Source organism: Malus domestica, chromosome 12, assembly GCF_042453785.1.
Source record: "Malus domestica chromosome 12, GDT2T_hap1".
NCBI lineage: Eukaryota > Viridiplantae > Streptophyta > Magnoliopsida > Rosales > Rosaceae > Malus > Malus domestica.
Genome location: NC_091672.1, coordinates 25,094,303 through 25,117,748, shown reverse-complemented (window position 1 = coordinate 25,117,748; position 23,446 = coordinate 25,094,303). Strand labels below are relative to the sequence as shown.

At 38.6% G+C, this 23,446-nt stretch overlaps 2 protein-coding genes and 1 long non-coding RNA gene across 8 annotated transcripts; all 3 read left to right on the top strand.

Annotated features, from left to right (window-relative positions):
- Positions 1 to 3,187: 3,187 nt before the first annotated feature.
- On the top strand, positions 3,188 to 10,784 carry LOC103450712 (protein SCAR2-like). 6 transcript variants are annotated; one of them, XM_070809374.1, is made up of 11 exons: positions 3,214 to 3,649; positions 4,247 to 4,410; positions 4,571 to 4,694; positions 4,858 to 4,981; positions 5,549 to 5,622; positions 5,735 to 7,218; positions 7,306 to 9,141; positions 9,229 to 9,710; positions 9,806 to 9,892; positions 9,996 to 10,118; positions 10,194 to 10,784. In XM_070809374.1, the coding sequence occupies exons 1-11, from the start codon at positions 3,495 to 3,497 to the stop codon at positions 10,245 to 10,247; spliced, it is 4,707 nt and encodes a 1,568-aa protein (XP_070665475.1). In that variant the 5' UTR covers positions 3,214 to 3,494; the 3' UTR covers positions 10,248 to 10,784. The 6 variants fall into 6 exon arrangements, with proteins under 6 accessions (XP_008388308.2, XP_070665475.1, XP_028945541.1 ...); XM_029089708.2 differs by having other exon boundaries at positions 5,546 to 5,622; XM_008390086.4 differs by having other exon boundaries at positions 3,188 to 3,649; positions 7,306 to 9,710.
- A 3,735-nt stretch (positions 10,785 to 14,519) lies between these two features.
- LOC103450711 (uncharacterized) lies at positions 14,520 to 17,326 on the top strand. Its single transcript, XM_008390084.3, has 5 exons — positions 14,520 to 14,887; positions 15,041 to 15,365; positions 15,670 to 15,739; positions 15,839 to 15,930; positions 17,152 to 17,326. Exons 2-4 carry the CDS (start codon positions 15,165 to 15,167, stop codon positions 15,886 to 15,888), a joined length of 321 nt encoding a protein of 106 aa, XP_008388306.1. The 5' UTR covers positions 14,520 to 14,887; positions 15,041 to 15,164; the 3' UTR covers positions 15,889 to 15,930; positions 17,152 to 17,326.
- A 1,485-nt stretch (positions 17,327 to 18,811) lies between these two features.
- LOC114819955 (uncharacterized) lies at positions 18,812 to 19,717 on the top strand. The gene is made up of 2 exons (XR_011574237.1): positions 18,812 to 19,206; positions 19,456 to 19,717. It is a non-coding gene; the product is annotated as an uncharacterized lncRNA (long non-coding RNA).
- The last annotated feature ends 3,729 nt before the right edge of the window (positions 19,718 to 23,446 follow it).

The following is a 23,446-nucleotide window of genomic DNA, read 5'->3' as shown; positions in this document are numbered from 1 at the left end:
TACTTGGAGCTTAACATAGGAGAGGTGAATGAGCAAGACCCAAGAAGAGGATCAAAAGGGCAAAACATAACCTAAGAAACCAAAAGGGAACAACCCCTAGTACAAACTATATCCCATGGAAAAATGGTTACCAGAAAGCAAAGACACCTTGAAAAAGCGACCCCTTTTGGACTTTTACTCCCACTAAAACTACTAGCTCTCCACCAACCTTTCTCTTCTTTTCACTCTCCCTCAACCAAATCAAAATTAAAAAAAAAAAAGACTCAACGAAGCTTCCATATTCCCATTCAGATTTCAGACTGTTAAAAAATTAAAATAAAAAAAAATGGACTGCTAAACCAAAATTTAAACGTTCCCAGTATAATTCTGTCACATTAGGGCCAAAATTAGAACATATTCGAACAAACACTCATAAAAACACAACATGCAGCCATCTACACAATTCACATTAAAAATTAAAAAAATAAAATGTTATTTCCCCACCCGTTGTCTTATTTCCACACCCACGTTATATTTACACCCACTATAAAAAGTTAAAAAATAATGTTATTTCCCCACCCACTATTATTCCTAAAATAACCCCTTATATATATATATATATATTTTTTTTTTTTTTCAACTCAACTTTCTATGCTGCACTTTCACCGTTTCTCAAGTCATGTTGTTTTATTTTTCTAATTGATTCACGTTTTCGTTGTTTTATCGAACTGAGTTTAGTCAAGTTAATTACAACACCATGCTTCATGTTTCTAGTTCGATTAATCACAATACACTATCCATTATTGCCAAATTGTACGGCAACGTAATACGAAATCGTAGATACAACACATTCAAATAGGAATAAATTCGATGAAGCAGCACAAATGTCAGAGAGCCTGACCAGGTGCTGCTTTTCCTCCTCTTTCCAATCTGGCAGCCCCTTTGGAACCTCCCCTTCCATTGAAATATCTCAGATAGCTCTCCCACTTCTCCCACCTGAGATTTCATCAAAAAGGGCATACGTTTGCATCAATTTATAAATAACATCCTTTTGGTTGTTTGAATAAAAAGTAAAAGCTAAAAGTTTCGGACAAGCGTTGCATCAACTTCAATTTTCATCAATTGCACAATCTCTTTAGTTATGACTGTAGACCCTAGAATAGATTTGAACTGTTGTATATGAGTAATGTACGGAATAGCCCATTCTAAACACCATGGTTCACAGTATATTTCCCAATTTGTTGCTATAGGAGGAATTGAATGACCTGATTTCAAGAACATTTGCATAAAAGTACAACTTAATTAAACTAGACTACAAGAAATTTATAACTTAAACTTAAATTAAATGCATTCAATCCTTAATAAGATCATCTGATTGAGTCCTTTAGTAAAATCGAAGCGCATCCCTTCAAACAGTTCAGGCTTTAAAGACACTGCATACACATACAAATAATCTCGTCTTAGACCCAACATTCGAGCACTTCTTTATTGTCCAAGTAAACCCAAAAATAAAAAGCCATTCCATTCGATTTTTGAAATCTTGTTGTGTAACATGAGACACAAAAATGATAGTTACAAGACCTAATACATTTGTATTTCTCCGAGAATTAAAACTTTCATCAATTGCGTGTAAAATAAAAACCCAGAAAGGCAAATGTTTAAATCCTAACAAATTGCACACAAAAAATTATTCTTTTACCTCTTTGATGGAAACATAATCATCTACTTCTTCCATAAAAACGTTATTTTCTAAGTTCATTCTTTTTGCTTTCTCTGAATGATTTTCCTTTCTCTAAATGAAAAGAGATGAGAAGGATGAGAGATGAGAATGATGAGTTACGGTTTAAAGAAGACAAATAGTCTAAAGAGTTATCAAACTCAAACTTTTCTTTTTTATTTTTTATATAAAAAAAAACAATAATGCAAAAGAGGGTAACTAAGGTCCTTATTAGTCATTTTACAAATGGACAAATTTATAATTAAAAAGTCATTAAAAGGTGGGTGAGAAGATAAGACATTAGGGTGAGAATAACAGCTCTCTACAAATAATATATAGCCATCAATAGAGTTCAAATCGAAAATCAACTCTCATAAAAACAACATGCAGTCATCTATTTGAATTTGATTCAAATAGATTCAATTGAGATGACAGAGTGTGATGAAATCGAGAGACCGACATGATAAAGAGCATGATGGAATGAAATGAGATATATATAAACATGGATAAAGTGGAAATAACATAAATTAAGCAAGGGAAATTTAGAACTACGTTGTGCTTATAAGCAGTAAACAAGTTTATTTTGATATTTTTCATAGGGTATTTAGTATTTACAATTGTGACAAGGCACTAATGCCCCACAGTAAAATTAATCACAATTAAATATCGAACTCATTACAAATACATATCATCTTTTCGTACAATTATATTTGATGGCTGTGTCATTGCCTATCATATTGGTGAATCTTTATTAATTGAATCGGGTGTAACCTCATGAATGATTTTGATGTGATTATAAGAATTTGATTTAGGACTCGTTTGCAACTATTTTCGTAGCAATTTTTTTCTTCTTCTCATAATCACTTATATTAGAAGTGTTTTTATTGGAAGCGTTTACAATTGTTAGCAAACATTTTTAGCATTTTGAGAAGCAATGTGATGAGCTTAATCGATATATAAAATGATTCATATTCAGTATCAAATATTCAACAGCCTAGTCACCCAAAATACTAAAAGAGTAATTTCCAAGCCAATTGTTTCATCATTAGCAACTTAGCCCTCCTTTTAACTTTGGATTATTGGAAGCACCAACACGTTGTGGTCTTCAAGGCAAGCGATTCCAACCCAAACAAACGAGACAAATCTCTCCAAACAAACAAACAAACAAACAAACATACTAATTACTACATAACAAATGATTTATTCGCACTCATTTTCTCATTTTTAAATTATTGTTTGTATAAAAATACGAAAAAAGAAAAAAAGAAAAAGAGAATAAAAGGTTTGTTAAGTAGGCTGGTTGAGATAAATTATGACTTATATATCTCTACCAATTCAATCATATCTCTAAAGACCACCAAACGGGTCTAGATGAAAATTAAACTTGCACTAGTGAGTGTGCATAATTAATTTTCATCACTGTAGTAAAACGCCATCTACGAGATTAAGGGTTTAGTTATACACCATGATCCTATACAGCGAGCGCGTTATAAGCGGCAAGATGCGCGCCGAGGTCCCTCTCTCTCACCGGTGCTTTCATTCCAAAATTCTCAGTGAAAAATAAAAACAAAATCATTTAATAACTTCCCCTCCCTACTCTTTCTGTCACGTCTGTCTCTCTCACTCCCCTCACGTCTGTCTCTCTCTGTCTCTCTCTCTCTGACCACCGCATATTCATTCACTCCTCTCTCTCTCTCTGCTCTCTCTCTTCTGGAAATGTGAAATCGAAGAGCGGAGGTACCATATACAATTTGCAGTTTTGGGGAGATTAGGGTTTATCGGAGTGGAGAGCTGAAGAATGCCGTTGACGAGGTACCAGATAAGGAACGAGTACGGCTTGGCCGATCCGGAACTGTACGGAGCAGCCGATAGGGATGATCCGGAGGCTCTTCTGGAAGGCGTGGCCATGGCGGGCCTCGTCGGCGTTTTGCGGCAGCTGGGCGACCTTGCCGAGTAAGTATCTTTGTTCACTGTTTTTATGTGGTTTTTTATTTGAACTGTTGAAAATTGTTGCTTTTACCAGAAATGCTGAGACTTTAGGGTTTGAAATTTGGACTCTTGGAGGTGATAGAATTACGATGCTTTATTTGGACTTTATTACTGGATTAACCGTGAGTGAAATTTGTTGACTTAGTTGACACCAGTACTGAACGATGCCGGTGATTAAATATGCGATTATTGGAGATTACCATTTGATTAGGGCTATTGAAGTGCGCGTAATTGGGAATATTTTACGGGAATGAGTCTGCCATGTATTGGATTATGAATTTTGGTTGTAGGATCAAACTGAAATCCGAATGTTCTAGAATTTGGATTTAATTTGGTTACTGCGAACGTGGGCATCAATACATAAGTACTTCTTTGTCCAAGAAATGATGTTTAATGCGCTTTCAGCTGATTTGTAATCTGGGTCTTTCCGGTTGATATGCCTGTATCACATAACTGAGATTTTATGGTGGCATTTTAAATACTTTATTTGGCAGCTAGGTTTTAAGTTAGTTGGTAATGGACTCACGAGAAATGCACTTCGTTGCCAATTTTTACTTATAGGTTTGCTGCTGAAATATTTCATGACTTGCACGAGGAAGTAATGGGAACCGCTACACGAGGCCACGGTCTAGTGGTTCGTGTCCAACAGCTTGAAGCAGACTTTCCTTCAATTGAGAAGGCACTTCTATCTCAAACCAATCATTCTTCATTCTTTTCCAACCCAGGTTTGACTACATGTTATGTAATTTCTTCTTCGTAACTTGTTTTGCACCTGCTTAAAGCTTTAAAAATCTAATGCATTAGTAAAAAGTAATTTCCTTTTGTCCATGTTGCTAATAGACATTGATTACAGCATATTTATGCAAGTGCATAATTCTATTGCAGGGGTTGATTGGCATCCTAATCTGCGTTCTGAACAGAATATGATCACCCGTGGAGACTTACCTCGCTTTGTAATGGATTCTTATGAAGAATGCCGTGGTCCTCCCCGGCTGTTCCTTTTGGACAAGTATGATGACCCAATTTGTGTTAACTTATGCTACTCTAACCTAAAAACTCAAATGCAAAGATATTGGAAAATTTTAAATATTTATGTTTATCATATAGCCGACCCCGCTTAGTGGGAAAAGGCTTTGTTGTTGTTTTTGTATCACTTTATCCCATTCTAACAGGTTTGATGTTGCTGGAGCTGGGGCATGTTTGAAGCGGTACACTGATCCATCATTCTTTAAAGTCGAATCAGCATCTTCAATAACAGTAGAGATGCAGAGAGAAAAGAAAACCCGTAAAGTGAAGGTATTGCAATGGAACGATCATTTCTCATTAACTTCTTATTCTTTAGTTGCTATGGTTACTATTGTATGAGGTTTTCTGTCATGTAGGTAATTGTGAATTTGTAATACATGTTATTATACACATCATGCTCATTAAAATCTGTCTCTGCAACCAGCCATACGGACCTTTTTTGCCTAGCAATTTATTTACTATTTGACCTCTCACAAAATTACTTAAAAGGTATAAAACGAAAAGAAAAGGAAAAACACATGGCATTGCTCCTCAGGAACGAGCGCCGACACCAATGGGCAGCGACCATGATTGTTATCCATGGTCTTGGTGGCCTAGTTCTGTATGAGAAAGATATTACTTAAATAGATGCCACTCAATCAATGTGTTAGGCATCTCCTAATTTTGTTTGGAGCGTGCACCTGCATGCAGGCCTATGTGGAAACCGGGAAATGTTACCTTTTTTGTACTAAGAATTTACAAATTAGGTTCTCCTTTTTCTGTTGGCATGTCATTGCTATACTATACAATACAACTTATGTCATTACAATATTTACTGTCGTCTTTAATGTGTAGCAGAAGAAAGGATCCCGCTGGAGGAATGGAGAAACCCCAGAAGTTGCACTGACGTCACATGCCAAGTCAAATGCCAAGTAAGAGCTCTTTTTTTATATTACTGCACTATTCTCATTCACGCTAGTGTAAAAGTTCATGTTTAAATAACAGATGGATGAGTGGCTACTTATTATATTTCAAACAATGCAGACTGCATGAATTGTTCCTGGAGGAGCGTATTGAGAATCGTTCCAGTGATCCTGTATGTCGTGTGAAATTGAAGAAAAGGCATTTGAATGGATCTGCAGTTGACTCAAAAACTGGGAAAAGTTACATGAAAACATTTCTGGAGACTCTTTCACCAGAACACAAACTTATTTGTGAAACTTCTGTTGCTCCACCGCTCTTGAGATTGACCTTAGATGATAGTGGTGAGCCAGACCTTAGAATACTTGACATCACTACAGTGAGTCCTGCTGAAATGTCCCCAGAAAGGGAAATTGCTAGCTTTTCACCTGATGTCCATAAAGATATATTAAAACCATCCATAGATGGCTTTAATAGGGGGGTTTTTGATAGAGAAATTCCAGAGGGGTCTGATCCAAACTCTGATGTTGAGACAAATGAAAATTATTCCAACCTTCATCAGGTGGCAGCAGATATGCAATTAGCAGTTGGTGGAGAACATAAAACTGAAGGCAGCATGGAGGGGTCCACCCTCTCCAGTTATGTTGAGAGGACAAGTGAGGTAGACAATTACATGGATGCTCTTGCAAATATAGAATCAGAAATGGAAATTAACAATGAATTTCAGCCTAAGAACAATCTACGCTTCCAGAATGTGGAGAAATATGGGATAGACTCTAATGCAGATGATGGGCATCTGGAGCTTCAAACTCGATTTTCGGATTCTCAATCAATTGGAAACTCCTCTACATCAGATGACGGGAAGAATTCATTTGAAAAAGATACAGCCAGTTTTTCGCACTCTGATAATCCAAACAATGTGGTTGAGAATTCACCATCAGAGTGTAATGGAGCAGCTAAAGAATTCCCTTTCACTGAAACCTGTGGAGCTGAGATTTTTGAGATGTCGTCCAACCAGCAATCTGAATTCGTGGATCCCCTAGCAGCCACAACAAAGAAGCATGCGTTGTCTCATAATGCATGCATTGTGGAAGACATAAACCCTGATCCTGGAGATACATCTTACAGTTCATTTGTTAGGGATACAAGTCCTACACTACAGCACTCAGACCCTGGAGCAAACTCGCCAGTGGTATCATTGGCCGGACCTGTGTTAGATGATACCCCCTCTGACGAAATTAAAGTTGGTTATAAATCACTAGACATTGATGAAAATGTGACAAATCTGGATAATTCTCTGGCTGTTGTCCCCAACTCCCAGACTAACGATGAATCCCCAAGTACTTCACCAAGACATCCTGTTGATGAATCAGATATAGAAGCTTTAGGTGTCAGTTCTGATGCTTTGCCACATTTATCAAAAGTTGAATCCCTTGCTTCTGAAGATCAAAGTGGAAATATTGCTGTGAATGAAATACTTCAGACACAATGTGCTGATGAAGATTCCTTAGAAAGATTTGCGAGAAAGTTTGATTCACCACGTTTAAGTATTTCATCAACAGAAGAGCAGCTTTCCTCAGCTCTGCCAGAAGAACAAACATCTTCAGGTAATACATTACTGCCTTATTATAGAGATGTTACAAATCTTTGTAGCACGGCTTCCAGATTTGCTGATCCTGTTATACTAACTGCAGTCAACTCTGAAGTAGTGCCGTTTATGGTGGATGCTGCACGGAATCATAGCTCAGAAGAGCCTGCAGTGGACGCTGCACAGAGTCATAGCTCAGAAGAGCCTGTAGTGGATGCTCCACAGACACATGGTCTAATAGATCAGCAGGATGCTTGGCAGGCACATTTCCTAACCGAGCAGCAGGATGCTCCAGAGACATGTGGCCTAACAAAGCAGCAGGATGCTTCACAAACACATGGCCTAACAAAGCAGCAGGATGCTTCACAAACACATGGCCTAACAGAGCAGCAGGATGTTCCCCAGACAAATGGCCTAATAGAGCAGCAATTATCTGATTTAGACGAGGACGTTCCCCAAATTGAATCTGTTAAAGAAGAAGCGGGTGTTCCACATTATGAAGAAAAATTCAATGTAGAAGAGAGATCTAGGGCCATGGATGACGAGGAATTACGATTATTCACCAGCCATGCCGATGTAGGAGGTGATATCGTTTCTGTGGAACTGACATCTAATTGTCCAACTTTCCCAGGCCATGAGGATCATGTGGATTCAGATGAAGTGGTGCCTGAAACACTAAATGTAGAAACTGTTGCTGTGCCCTCTGCTGCTGTTGCCGAACCTGATAATGACGTCAATGATGTCAGTTATTCATCTCCAAATGCAATTTCTTCTTCACCAACGAATTTTATAAATTTGCATGGATCTCTTCCAGGATTTGGGGATTTTCGTGACAAAGAATCTGAACTGGATGAGGTTTCTCCAGAATCTGTCACAGACTCAGAAGTGCAAATGGAAGCAAGTAAAACAGATGTTTCTCCAGATTCAGAATCTAACTCAAGTCAAACAGTTACTCATGACCATTCCAGTCCAAAAGCATCTGATGATGGTCAAAATTTCTCTCTGGATGAACAGATTGAGAACAGTTTGGCTGTGTGTGATGTCCCTGCAGAATCAAACCCAAGCGAATCAACTACTTATGACCATTCCAGTTCAAAAGTATTTGACGATGGTCATAATTTCACTCTGGATGAACTAACTGAAAGCAGTTTGGCTGTTGGAGATGTGACCATAGACTCAGCATCTTTAGAAAATACAGAAGTTGTGTCTTCACCTACCTGCTACCTCCCAGAGCCTGAAACTAGTTTGGAGAATTCATTGGAGTTGCAAGCAAATCAAGTTGATATCAAGGATTTGCCAACAGATGGAGCAAGGGATCAGCCAGAAGCTGACTTAAAGCGTTCTCTGCAGGTTCAATCTGCTGAGCTTGATGTGGAAAGTTCTGAAGAAGATCAAGCGAGTATCATCTTATCAAGTCTTCAATCTGTACAGGCAGGGTCTCAAAACCACATGGATCTGGAGAAACCCAACCAGTTACCCTCTACGGAGCACATCAATCAGGAAGTATGCTGGGATGCTTCCCCGGAATCTCATCCTGAATATCTTCCAAGCCAAGCTTTAACATCAGAGTTCTTACCAGAATCATCAGGCCAGGAACTTCTTGTTACGAAGCAAACATTAGAATCATTAGATTCTACCCTTCCTAGATCAGTCCTGCCCCCTGAAGCTACCGTGGTCAATCTGGAAGACATGCCACCATTGCCACCTTTACCACCAATGCAATGGAGGATGGGAAAACAACACGCTTCCCTTTTTTCACAGAGAGAATTGGTTGGAGTTGGTCAGGATTCGTTGCTGCCAATACAGCCACCGGAATCTGATGAGAAAGCTCAATTTGATATGCCAGCACCACAGAGAGAGGTGCTGCCTCCCCAGAACCCATTTTTGCCTCTCACGTCTGAAGAAGGCGAGAAGTTCCAACATGTTTCTGAACCTGTAATGGGTAATGTGGTGCATCCTGCTCTGTATTCATTGCATTTACCAGCCATGGTTAACGATGCTAATCATCAGTACAATTTACCTGATTTAGGGGGGGCACAATTTTCAAACTCATTTTTATCGTTACCAGAGGCATCTCATGATGGGTCTGGAAGTAATCACTTAGCTTCAGAGGAAGAAAAAGTTAAGACTGGTTCAAATCCATTCACTGGACCAAGCTCGGAATGTATAACTTTTACACATGACCCTGAATCTTCTCATGGATCGATTATCCAGCCAGTGCAGCAGGTAACTCCGGAGACAGGTATTGAGCCTAAGATACTTCAACATTCACTGAAAAATTCAGAATCAGAACTAGGAGAACCTCTTTCCACATCTGTGACAGCACCACCAATGGTTGAGCAGCCTCAGCATAGTTTGCCAACATCAGAGGGAGAAATAGCATGGTCATCCCATAACTCTGCTGTAATGTCAGACTATGAAGGTGGAAGGTCTAATGGAGTTCCAGTTTCTAAGCTCCCTCGTCCTAGAAATCCCCTTATTGATGCTGTTGCTGCTCATGGCCAAAGCAAGGTAAATGAAAATCATATGATGGTGTCTTTCAGCACATGCTCTTCTTGAGATTTATGCTCTACAAAATACCTTTCTGACATGTTAACATTTTGCAGTTGAGAAAAGTAACCGAACGAGTTCGGCCTCAGGTCGAACCTAAGGTAGATGAAAGAGATTCAATGCTGCAACAGATAAGAACTAAGGTTAGAGCTGTCTTTTTTTGTTCTACTTCTTGCTTTTGCATCACCCACCTTTTCCCCATTTTGGGCTTGAATTTGAAGACTGAACCAATATTTGTTGTCTTAGTCATTCAACTTGAAGCCTGCAATGATGACAAGATCTTCAACGGTGACAAGACCCAGCATTCAGGGTCCGGCAACCAACTTGAGGGTTGCTGCTATCTTAGAGAAAGCAAATGCAATTCGCCAGGTTACTCTGTCCCCCACTCCCTCTAAGTATTTCCTTGTTCGTTAATATATTAATACGATAAGAATTTTGTTACAGGCACATGCAGGAAGTGATGAAGATGACGATGATGATAGTTGGAGTGATACTTAAAGGGGTTTATTCTACTACAGCTCTTCACCAGTGCAGTTATTCGCTTGAACTGGGTGGTCACTTCTCTTTCTCACAGAACGCTGGACGTTTCTGTAGTTTGGAGTATCCTTTCTCCTTACTCAAAATTCTTGTAGTATACTCCCCTCCTTCTCCTCTCTCCCTTCAGAATCTATTTGTTGAAACGTCGCTCAGCTCTATCCACGGAAAATCTAGTTGAGGCAAAATGCTTTATACAAGAACGACAGATACAGCTCTGCGTGCAAGCGCGGTTCCAATGTATGTCCACATATACTCATTTTTAAGATCTTGTTAGGTGTAAATTGTTGTGATATAAATGTACCATGTAGCGTAGCGGGAATGAAATTTTTGTAATCCTATATGTAATGTAATGGTTCTTAGGGTGCATATATGTATCCCTATATAGTCTGTATGTATCATATTTTAGCGGCCATTGTTTTGTTGTTCATATAAATGTCGATGTGTGGAACTTATTCAAGACTACAAATTATTAACTGTACTGTTTCTATTCCTTGCAAATTCTTCTCTGCAGAGATTTATTTTAGGGTTTATTTTTTAATGTCTCAACTTAAAACACGGGTGTACTGTTTTGTGTTTCGCGTATACTAAAAAATCTCTTGGTCATATGGCATCTAGACCAAAGACTTTCTACATGGTCAAATCCGTCCCCAATATTGACTCTTTAAGTGAAACCTTAAAGTACGATGAAATTTTTGGGAAACATCAAGGATAAAGAAACGCAAAACATGCAAGTAGTGATAAAATGCCGGAGAATGTTTTTCTTGCACTGCCGTGATTTGTGCGTACATTGAAGCTTGCCGGTATAGAGAACCTATTGGTAAGTTTCGCAGGTCGTTGGACATGGGTTTGAGGCCTGATGGTTTCAGCCTCGTTCGGGTTTCGCGTGTGGGAGGTTAGGGGATTTAGGGAGTGGGTGGTGGATAGATGGGTACATAACGGATATTGGCATTGGAGGCATGTGTTTGTTGCTACTTCTTTACTAGACATGTATGCCAAGTGCGGGATGGAGAAAGCGCGTTGTGTGTTCGATGGGATGCCGGAAAAGGATACGGTTTCTTGGGGTAACATGATTCAGGATATGCATCAAATGGGCTTCCTAAAGACGCAATAGACCTCTTCTTTCAAATGCAGAAGGAGAATTTGAAACGCGATTGCAATGCCATGGTCGGCGTTCTTTCTGCTTGTGCAAGTTTAGGAGCGCTAGAATTAGGTGACTGGCTAGCAATTTGATGAGGGTGCTTTGTGTGTGCTGTCATGCCGGTCTAGTTGACGAGGGTCGGAGGTATTTCAATAACATGACGAGGGTCTTTTCCTTGACTCCGACAATTGAGCATTATGGATGTATGGTGGAGCTTCTTGGCTGCACAGCTTTGTTGGATGAAGCTTATGAGTTAATTAAAAGTATGTCAGTGGATGCGAATTGCAGCGTTTGGGGAAGCATGGGTGGATGCCGGCTACATAGGAATACACAATTGGCTGAACTTGTACTGAAACAAATCATTGAGCTAGAACCATGGAACTCAGCACACTATGTTCTCCTGTCAAATATTTACTCTGCAAGTCATAAATGGGATGAGGGCAGCAGATACCAGATCACGAACGAGTCAGCAAGGGATGAAGAAAATCCCGGGTTGCAGTTGGATCGAAGTAAATGGGGTTGTTCACGAACTCCTTGTTGGAGACAAGTCCCACGCATTGTCAGATAAGATATATGCAAAACTTCACGAGTTGGCTAAGGAATTGAAAGCAGCAGGTTATGTTCCGACCACAGATTTCGTATATTGTTGGGACATAGAAGAGGAAGAAAAGGAGCATTTCCTTGGCTGTCAAGCGAGAAGCTGGCCGTTGCGTTTGGTCTGATCAGCACTGCTCCTACATATACCAATCGAGTTGTGAACAACCTTCGGGTGTGCCGCAATTGTCATGAAGCGATAAAGCTCGTCTCGAAGATTACAGGGTGAGAGATCATCGTTGGGGACAATAACCGATTTCGTCGTTTCATTGATGGTTCACGTTCATGTTAGCAATAATTAATACTATTTTTTCATAGCAATCCCTTTGATGACAACATTTGACCTTTGTGAGGATCCTCTCTGGATCCTCTTTGTGAGGATCCTCAAATTGTGTCCGTTTATCGTATATCGTGCGGTCAGTTTTCGTCAGGTACTATTCATATTTAATTTAAAATGATTTCTGGCTGCACTATGTACGATGAACAAACAAGATTTGAGAATCCTCAGGATCCTCACAATCTCATTCACATTTGAGGAGGGTTTCTTATCCGTTCTGTTGATATACAAACGGTGCTTGCAAGAAAAAAGAAAGAGCCAAATGGCATGGTGCCAATAATCCCATAGATAATAAGCACACTAAGATGTGGTTTGGGAGTGAGGTGATTAAAAAAAAACACCCAAGAAAAAAAGCTGTGAGGGTTTTAGGTGTTTGGTAAACTGAAAAAAAATGGCTTATTTTGGAAGCTGTTGTGAGAATAAGCTGAAAGCAAAGGGAAAAGCTGAAGCTGCTATTTGTAGCTTTGGAAAATTGGCTTTTTTTTCAAAGCACACGGAGCTACAGTGCTCCTTTAATGAAAAGACCCACTATCAGTTTGTTTTTTTTTTTTCAAAAGCACTTTTACAAAAAAATTTACCAAACACTCTGCTGATTTATTTCACAGCCGCTTATTCTCACAGCAGCTTTTTTTTCAAAGCACAGCAATACCAAACCAGCCCTAACTGGGCAGGGAGACATCAGATTTATCCAATTGTGATATTTGGATGAGCAATGGTAGCATCAATCCTACCTAGTGAGTAACATTTGTATCAACGAACGACGGTTAGACAATCAACTTACTATTATGAACGCCTGGCAATAACTCGTGCGTGCTAAATAAGTTCTACCTCCATCAATAACTGACCATCAAACTCAGTAGCATCAACCATCAGCAGTCACTCGAGCCTAGTAAGGTCTACTTGGATCATGGGCATAGAGAAAGATATTGCCTCTAGGGATGTGATTAAAGATTCGATCTGAAGCTCTCTCTATCGACTCCTCCTTCCCGGGCATACAAGATCAGATCAACTAAGTTTTGGTGTAAGCCCTTCCTTCTCTCTAATCCAAGCAACGGCAATACAAACCAGAGTACTGCCTAGCTTCGGATGCTAGATCCGAACTTGCCTTTGCAAGTTTCACTTTCATCAACAGTCACCATTCAAACTGACTAACAGTAGCGGCCAATGATCACATGAGCCTACTAAGGTCCACTTGCATGATTGCCTCCAACAGTCAAACTCACTTAGCATTTAATCAACTTCACTTCCTATTAAAATCAACGACAGACAATCACTCACACACATGATATAAAATATCGATGATATCGAAAATATCGGTAGTCTATAAACATTGAAATTTCGATGGAAATATTGGGATATTATTGATATCGATAAAAATTGAATAAAAATCACGGAAATTATAAGAAAAACTTGGAAATTTTTATTGAAACTTTGGAAAATGTTTATTTAGTCAATTATCTATTAGTTTATCAAAAAAAAAGAAGAAGGAAATGCATTACATGATGAATTTAACTGATTTAAGTTGATTATACAGCGAGCTGGCAAACACTGTTAGAAAATATGTATTAATTAATGAAAAAAAGATTAAACACACCATAATCATTTATATATAATGATTTACTACAATATTTTACACTTTATACATACATGGGTGATATAGTACCACATAAAGTTCTTATGAGGTTCAAAATTTTCACTATCTTCATCGTCTCTATGTGTAGAGTAAATTTATTGTGAAGAGTATTCATCAAATGATAAATCCCCAAAATAGTTTTGCATGTAATTGTTAACATTCCCCTCATATAAATATAAATATTTTAGCATATTATCATAAAACAAGTGATATATGGTGGTTATGGTGTTGAAGGAGTAAAATGGAAGGGGTTCAAATTCCCTTTGTGGTTCGAAAAAATCGAAATATCATCAATATTTGGTCGATATTATCGATATTTCAGATTATGCTCACACATTAACACATGGCACAAACTCATGTTGTGGGATTACTACTGTTCAACTGCATGAATGACTAGACATTTCAATGTCATCGCTCACCAACCACACACGTCATGGAATACATAAGCTAGGTGGAAACTGGTGGCTGAGGGCCCACAATGACATGGAAAAGCTGCTGATATTACTATTTAGCATGCGTTTTCATGGCGATGCTGATAAATATTACAAAGTAGTCTTGTCAAATAGCGCCATTTTTATATTTAAAAGTAAAAAAGTAATCCGAAAAAATAAGAGACATAAAAAATCAAACGAAGTCTTCAGCAAACAAGATCACCCCGTTCGCCACCAACATCCACCGCCAACAAGACGTCGTACGGCCCCTGGACATGGCAGCGATTTAACCGGGCCGCCACTTTCTCTCTCCTCAGTCCTCCCTCGTACCTTAACACCCACGCTCAGTTCCAAACAGTCACGAATCGCCGTGTCCCCTGAGAAAAAAAAACCCGCCTCGCAGTTTCGGCTCCCCACTTGTTAAAAACTGTTTTCGAATCTGGCTTTTCCACTTTAACAACACAAAAGGTAAGTAAAAAATTCAAAAAAACCCAAAAATCCGCGATCTTCAAAAAACTGTTTTCGTTTTCGAATCTCTTGCAGTCTTTTTTAATTCAGAAATTTCAAGTCTTTTTTTTTGCAATTTAATAATATGGGAAAGTCGCTTCCCTCCACCGCCAGGCTGTACCAAGTCGCCAAAACGACGTCGCAGAGCCTAGTGACCTCTCCCGCAAAGCAAACGAGGCCCACCTCGCCGACAACCCAGAAATCGTCGAAGCGGCCGAGGTTGTCGAAGGGGAAGGAGATGGAGTCTGAGAGCAGCTCAGTGAACGCGAACAGCAGCAGCAACGAACACCGCGTGCCGCTCTCGGCCGTCGTGTCGGACTGCATAAAGCGGTGGTTCAAGGACACGCTCAAGGAGGCCAAAGCCGGCGATATTAACATGCAGGTTTTGGTGGGCCAGATGTATTACAACGGCTATGGAGTCGCCAGAGATGCCCACATGGTAATTGCCTTTCTGGGTTTGGTTTGATTTCTGGGTTTTTTTATGTGGGTTTTGGGTTTTAGGGTTCAAGTTCTGAGCTTTTTGTTTTCTGATCTTGTTTTCGTGTTCTAATCCTAATTACTTTTACATTAAGTGGCTGAACTTGTTTTTTGATCAATTTGATTAGCTAAAGTTGCAAGCTTTGTGTTTGGCACTACAAATTGTAGAGTTAAATGTTAGGATTAGTACTTAATTAGAGCTCTGGTTGTGATTGCGTTATGATTCTTATTTGTGCTAATGCTTTTCGGTTTTCGCGATTTTACAGGGAAGAGTATGGATTACAAGAGCGTCGAGGACGCGATCTTCAGCTTGGAAAGTTGGTGATAAGCAGCCAGGTTTGACTTCTGTCTTTGCAATTTCTGTTATCGTCATCGTTGTGCTAATCATCCTTGCCTTAATAGCTTTGCCTCTGTTTGGTCTTCTGTGTCTGGCAGGTTATAATGCAAGTGATTCAGATTCAGATGAACTGAAGTGTGATTCTTAGCACGACTAAGTTAGCCTTCACGCCCGATCAAATTTTGAGCTGGTATTGCTTTTGTTCTTGCCCTTTTTGTACTTGTTTTACTTCATCGTTCAATATTTTGAATAATTCGAGTCCGCAAAAATAGTGAACAACGAGTGTGATCCCGTATGTGAGAAATTTCAAAATTTGTAATCCTACGAACATTCGTTTTGTCGGACAACGTCTTCTATGTGTATGTATGTAATTGATCTTACTTGATACTTAGTATTTGTTGATTGACTTCCATAGCTCATTTGTATTTGGTTTCCTTCATTTATGAGATACATAAAAAAAAAATTTGTTTCACATCGGTTTTCAAGCTTAGAATTTGCATCTTCTTTGTTGAGTCTTTTGAAGTTTATTTTTCCCTCCCCCCTACTTTCCTTCCCATTCCCCCCTACTTTCCTTCCCATCACCAATGTAAGAGGAGGGAGAAACACATATTTCTTTTCCGTTGTCCTTCATGATTAACCCTTTGCATCCTTTCATTTCTCCATCCTTCCTGATTCATCGTTTGTTAAGATTAAAACAATCAATCTTGAGTGGTATACAGCACCCCTAAGATCTCAGCATTTGGTAATAATTTTCTTTACCATTTGAAAGGGTCTCACTATCGGTTCATTTTGTACTCCGAAATCAATATTTTATCATCTTCATAACTCACGGAACCAGTGCAGGATGACAAAACTAGGAGTGTATATAGCATTGCGCTTTGGAAAGCCCTTATTGCTGACATAATATTTGTATTGGGTTTGGTTTGTCGAGTCGTCATTGTATTGCCTCTGTTAAATATTTGCGGCAATCTGGTCAACTTGAATTCTGAAGAGGAGAAAGTTGCTAATATCTGTGTGTGTGTGGATTGACATAGCTGTCTACCAGAAAATTTCAACCAATCGTTGGATCTCTCTCATTTTCCTAATAAAAAGTCCAACGTTTGTTTCTCATACAAAAATATAGAATAGATTTCATCACTGTGCATTTCTAAGGACCGTTCATTCATTTTCCCCATGACAACGTATATGAAACTGAATCGGAAGTAGTTTTACGATACATAATGCTGAGAAGTCGAGGTGTGGTCTCAGAATTATTAGAATATTTGAATGATTTGCTTTGCCAAAGTTTGTGGAGGATGATGTGGTCAATAGATATCATAACTGTATGCTTTGCCAGATAATTGATGTCTTCTGTCGTCAATTGCGCATATCCGGCTAAACTGATCTCTAGTGTCTTTGCTTCTTGTGGTAGGATGTCGTAGGCTGTGCTTGGAGTCGTGCTGACCTTCGCCCGCCATGGATGTGCCTGTAACAAGTTTCATACTTTCTTCGCTCATCTTTGTTTTTTTTCCTGGACCTATCAATGTACCCAAACCTTTATTTTCATTGGAAAACAATTATTTGTTAAATGCACTTTCATCTCTAAAGTTTGAGTTGTTACTTGCAAGTAGACCTGCAAACGGGTCGGATTTATTGGGTTTGGGTCGGGTTGAACCCGACCCGTTAAGTTAACGGGTCACCCGAACCCGACCCGTTAAGCTAACGGATCATCCGTTTCACCTGTTGACACCCGTTAACAATTATTTTTATTTTTATTTTTTACATAAAGTTTATTTTTTGTCATTAAGATTTTACTAAAATTACTAAAATATCCTCAACTAACGGGTGCTAACGGGTGTTAACGGGTCCTAACGGGTCCAACGGGTTGACCCAAAGTGACCCGTTATTTAACGGGTTGTTAACGGGTTCACCTGTTAACGACCCGACCCGTTAAGCATCCACCCAAATACAAATATTAACGGGTTGGGTCAGGTCGGGTTAACGGGTTGGGTCCAAAATGCCAGGCCTACTTGCAAGCAATTGAACAGATGCTATGCATGCGCTTACTAAAATTTACAAAGAAAAAAAATATATATAAAATGGTCGCTGAAGCTTTTTCGGTGAGGACCAACGATTTTTTGTCACTGAAGAGGTTGTGCATATCTTTAGCGACTGTTTTAAGATAACTATTCTGCCACTAAAAGGTTTATTTCATTTTGCATGTGTTGGTAAATGTAAGCAAAGTTAAGAGACTCATTTGGAAGTGGCTTCCAACTCATTTCAAATAAGTGAGACACAAATAAAATTTACAAGAAACAGCTTCAAACTCATTCTAAATAAGTGAGACACGAATAAAATTTAAAAGAACTTTGATTTCCTTTTGCGCCTTTACATTTTTAACAAGTCATCTTGACGTGTGTCAATGGTCAACTTGTGATTTGATTTGTGCAAGAATAATAACACCTTACATGTGAGGGGCCGAGTATTCTCTGACTTAAAATACTCTTGATTTTTTTTTTTTTTTTGAGAACCAGGAGAAACACATCCCAGGGCTAAGAAGCCAAACAAAAGCAAGAAAGCTTACACAAAGGCAAACACTACGAAACTAAAAACAAAGCAAAACAGTGAGCGGGGATACAAGCCACAAACACTTGAACTAAGTTGAAGTGTCACCCCAAACCCACCACATCCGGCTAACGAGAACAAAGAAGACCATCATTACATAAAACATGAACTAACGAAAATGGGGGTCTGTCAATCCACCACATCCGACTTAAAATACGCTTGATATTAAGAAAGGTAAAATAACCGCATGGGACTTGCCGGCGAGGGTGCTGTTGAGACTTGCAAGTGGTATTTTACAAACCTGACACAGCTGACTGACTGATACATGTATTTATTTAATCATTGAAAGCGAATTACTCGCATAAATACAAAAGTTTTAGGTAACCGCCAATTGAAAAAATGTATATATTTATGATTAAGCATCTAACTCAACAGATGAGTTAATATAAACCTTTTTCAATGATTTTTTCCCCTTAATTTTTGTATCACAACTTTGTCCATTTGTATAGCTGCCATGCACCTTCGACTAGGCCTGTCATTTTTAACCAAACCCATTAACCCGACACGACCCGACCCGTTAAAATTAGTATTCGGGTGGGTGGTTAACGGGTCGGGTAGTTAACGGGTCAACCCGTTAGTCACCCGTTACATAACGGGTCAGTTTGGGTGAACCCGCGAAACCCATTAGCCACCCGTTAAGACCCGTTTGTAAGGATTTTTGTGTAATTTCAATAGCCCTAATTCAAAACCTCAGGACCTCAGCCGTCAGCCCTCACGTTCCTCACCTCTCTCGCTGCCTCACACGCCATTGCTCTCTGAGACTGAGATCGCTGTGCAGCCTGTGCTCCTTCCTTCTAGCTCCGGTTATCTCCCTCATCTTCTTCCCTCAAAAACTTTACTGAACTCCACCACTCTCTCTCTGGTAAGCTCCGATTTCCTTCCACCTCTTCTTTCATTTCGATTACTTTTCGTTTCTGCAGATTAGATTTTTGGTTGTGTTTTGGATAATGGGTTTTGCGTTTTGTTCATGGGTTTTGTACAGAGTATTGATTTCTTTGTTCATGGGTTTTGTTCATGCGTTTTGTTCATGGGTTTGAATCTTTGGAATCTGTTTGGACTACTTTTGACTCCTCGGTTTGTCGCTGCACTCTAAAATGGTCATTATCTGTAGGAAGGGCTTTGATAATTTCTTCCATTTACAAATTTTCTATGGCGAGTGCGGATAATCATGGAGGTAGGAACACGGAGCAGGTCTCATGATGATGATATATTTGTTTCCCTTATACATTGGAGTCTCTGTTAAGCTTTCGGGTGTATAAATAGAAGGCAGTTCCTGTATAATTCTTCTCTGGATAATCACTTGTTTCGGCTTAGCCTTTGTATGGGGAATTGAAAGGTATTCACAATATAGAAAATAGAAAATTTCTTTGGCATGCTGTGTGATTTGATTCAAGACCTCCTTTGTAGTAGCGCTTCGAACTCTATATTCTCGCTCTCTCTCTCTCTCTCTCTTCTTTTTTCCTCTATCTTTAATGGAAAACAAAAATAGAAACATTTCGAAACGGACCCTTTGTGTTTCCATCCTCAGTTTATGTTTCGTAATTTGTCTGTTCTCCCATAGATAGCGTGTTGCTCATAGCTTGTTAGAGCATGTGTTGTTGTGAAATGTCCGCACTCCGCATGCATGCTTTTTATGCACAAGTCCTTGAACTTCTTGAATTTGGAGGCTCTCACATTCAAAAGTTCGGCATGTCTCTTTCAGATTGTGTGGTTTGATTCTAGGCGGACTCTGATTCACAAACAAATACAATTGTAGTGTTAATACTCAACTCTGGGGTTTTTTTAATTTTGAGTGGAGATTGAAAACCCAGAAATCAAAATTTGGATTTTTTACGAATTTTGATTCGAATCTTCTGATTTGTATTGTCTTAGAAAAACCCGCTTGATGGGATATATGGTTAATTGTGATCAAATATGATTTGTTTGTTTGGTGTTAAAGTAATTGTTGTTTCTGTAGTTTAGAATACACCGACTATCGAGTGTAGGCAGATAAACATCAAATGATTTAAGATATATGCTGTCTTCTTCGGAATATGGATTGTCTGTCTCAAGCTTGTTTTTCGTTCGATCGTTTTGTGCGTTGAGATGTCTCACGGACAATTTACAGTACTATTTCTTGGAGTGAGTTAGTTTAGTTTTCTGTTAAGCAACAGGGCATGGCATGCAATGCAGTTGTTTCAGAAATTTGTAGTCCTACAAGGAGTTCAAGATAGGTTCTTCCGACTTGATCTCTACAATTGGAACATTGGTCCATTGTGTTGTTTCTTACTTTCCTGTAATTTGCTTTGACGTCGTAATATGCTGGTGAGGCATGACAGCAGGCAGAGCTGTTGGCATAATACCCCCAATGGAACAGAACCTAAAAAAAAAAAAAAAAAAAAAAAAAAAAAAAAAAAAAACATGAAACGGGTGACCCGTTAAGACCCGTTAGCTTAACGGGTCGGGTTTGGGTGACCCGTTAGCTTAACGGGTTGGGTTTGGGTGACCCGTTAAATTAACGGGTCGGGTTCAACCCGACCCGAACCCAATAAACCCGACCCGTTTACAGGCCTACCTTCGACCTCTTAATTTATTTAATTAAATGTTGCAAAGTGTATACTAATGACTAATCATAGTTGTTAACATTGCTTGATGGCCAAGGATTGCAGCATTGCTTCTGTGTGCAAATTTAAATAAGGGAACTTTAACGAAAAGCATCCGGTACTGTTCATTTTAACGAAAAACCACATTTTTACACTAAAAAGTCAATCCTGGTACTATACACTTTACCCTTTATTTTGTCCTTATCATTAAAACTCAAAGTTTTCAAACCTTTTTCATTAGTTTTCCTTTTAAATAAACGTTGCAAAGTATATACTTAATTGAAGCCTTAATTGAGTTTGGTAAATGAGAAAAAGAAATGTTTTTTTTTTGTCAAAATTATGATTTCAAAACAGTAGAAAGCAAAAACAGTTATGTACATATTTATAAAAAAATGTTTTTTTTATTGAAGACAGGTGAACAATATCAATTAATGAAACTTTCATATTAACTATTCTAATCCCATCTGTCTTTGCTAAAAGTACTTTTAGCATTATAGTTTACTCAATACTTTTCATGAAGATCTGACTTTTCATCTAATTAATCTTATGTCTGTAGAATTGCATGTGCAGGATTCTAATTCTCTTAATTTTGCTCAATTTATCTGATTTGTACTATCATCTAACATATGCGTTCCTTATAAAATCCACCCGCCGAAGGGTTTCGATTTTACTATGACGTAACGAGTCATGTACGTAAGAATTATTAGTATATTATAACGGTTGTTTTAGCATGTGATCTTCTGTCACATAATATGGTCTAAAAATCTAGTTCATGTATTATATTAGAGCATCTCTAATGGCAATTGAGTATGCAAATTCATTTGATGAGCCATGTAAGTAAAACTAGCTTCAACGGTATAGGTAATTGAGTTTACAAATTTTGCCTACTATAAGCAATGTTGACTACAATAACACAAGTAGGCAAATCAAGCTTTGCATGCCAAAACTAAAATGTAAAAGAAGAAAATTAACGAAAAGAGCTTAAAAACTTTGAGTTTTAACAAAAATGACAAAAATGTGTTGTAAGTGAATAGTACCAAAAGTGACTTTTTAGAGTTAAAATGTCCTTAACGTTAAAAGTGAACAGTACCAGGAGTGTTTCGTTAAGAATCCCAAGTAAAAGTAGACGTTATAGATAAAATAAAATATTAAAATATAACTATGCCTATTTTTTTTTTCCTAAAGGGGAATAGCTAATGACTTCACCACAGCAGTCCACAATTTCAGAGATCGGGAAGACTAACAAAGGCATTTCAGCCTCCTCCTAATCACCATCATGTGATTCATCATCACCAGAAATCGAAACCAAGACGTGCTAAGTGAAAAACAAACACTCAGCTCAATAAATTAATAGTTTTGCAGGCCAAGGATCTGCTGTCCCTGAAGTGATGTCTCCTTCTATGTCTCTTTTTCATTTATTTGACACGTGTCATCCATTTTAACAGAAGTTTACGTCTGTTAAGTTGTATTATTGTGAGTTCAGTCGAAAAATCAATTCCCCAAAATACATGAGGAGTATCAGATTCCCGAGCAACCGGTGCCGTCAGCCAAGCACCTCAACCACCCCACCTCACCGACGACAACACCCTCGGCCTCGATTTGTATCTCTCCCTCCCTCTCTCTCCCTCTAAACTCCCGCTTCAGAGCCTAATTGATCCCCACGATATCGTTATCTCCCAATTCCTCAGAAATTCAATCCAAATCGCCGGCTTCGATTTAGTTCGATTCAAATCAAATCGACAGATCCAGTTCATTTCAATTTAAATAGCCGGCTCTAGTTCGACTCAAATCAAATCGTTGGCTCCGGTTCAATGAGATTCCAAACGACAATTCCGATCCGATTCAATTCCGATCTTTATCGATATATTTTTCATGGAACATCGTTTCGAGTTTTAGCATGGACACCATCAATGAGAATTATGGCAACTTTTGGGATGGTTGGGGTGTTCGGCGATGAAGACGAAGGCGTTGGGGAAATAGACAGTCTCGGCCGCTTCGGCTTGACTTTTGGTATTTTGGAGGTTTTTTTATTATTTCTCAATACAAGATAATAAAGCTTAACAGAAGTTAACCACTATTAAGGTGAAAGACACGTGTCAAACAAATAAAAATGAGACACGAAAGGAGACATTATTTTAGGGACAGCAAATCCTTGGCCAGTTTTGCATCACGCTAGCTCGTGTTAATTTACTCACACACAATAAATTAACACGAAACTTTGGAACATGAAAGACTCCATCAAGTTATAAATCATGCAATAATTTGACTGATTCAACGCTCTCAAATCCTGCCTTCCCCGCATTCATTTTGCGGCTGTGAAAAAAAAATTGTGTTTAGTTTACTATATTGTCAATAACGTTTACTTTGATTATTGTTTTTTTAAGTTCTTAATTTGATCCTTCTAACTTCTACTCTCTTTTTTTATTGACAAAGAAAATTTTGTTATTAAGTAATTTAGATTATGTAGAATTGCAATAGGGTTGTGCGATGACACGTCTATTTTTACCTCCCACATATCCT

What these genes read in the sequence shown, in the direction of transcription:
- LOC103450712 (XM_008390085.4), top strand. Translation starts at nt 3,495, where the DNA reads ATGCCGTTGACGAGGTACCAGATAAGGAACGAGTACGGCTTGGCCGAT. An exon ending in CGGCTGTTCCTTTTGGACAA is followed by an intron (nt 4,695 to 4,857) that starts GTATGATGACCC and finishes CCATTCTAACAG; the next exon opens with GTTTGATGTTGCTGGAGCTG. An exon ending in CATGCCAAGTCAAATGCCAA is followed by an intron (nt 5,623 to 5,734) that starts GTAAGAGCTCTT and finishes CAAACAATGCAG; the next exon opens with ACTGCATGAATTGTTCCTGG.
- LOC103450711 (XM_008390084.3), top strand. Translation starts at nt 15,165, where the DNA reads ATGGAGTCTGAGAGCAGCTCAGTGAACGCGAACAGCAGCAGCAACGAA. An exon ending in TCGCCAGAGATGCCCACATG is followed by an intron (nt 15,366 to 15,669) that starts GTAATTGCCTTT and finishes GCGATTTTACAG; the next exon opens with GGAAGAGTATGGATTACAAG. An exon ending in AGTTGGTGATAAGCAGCCAG is followed by an intron (nt 15,740 to 15,838) that starts GTTTGACTTCTG and finishes TGTGTCTGGCAG; the next exon opens with GTTATAATGCAAGTGATTCA.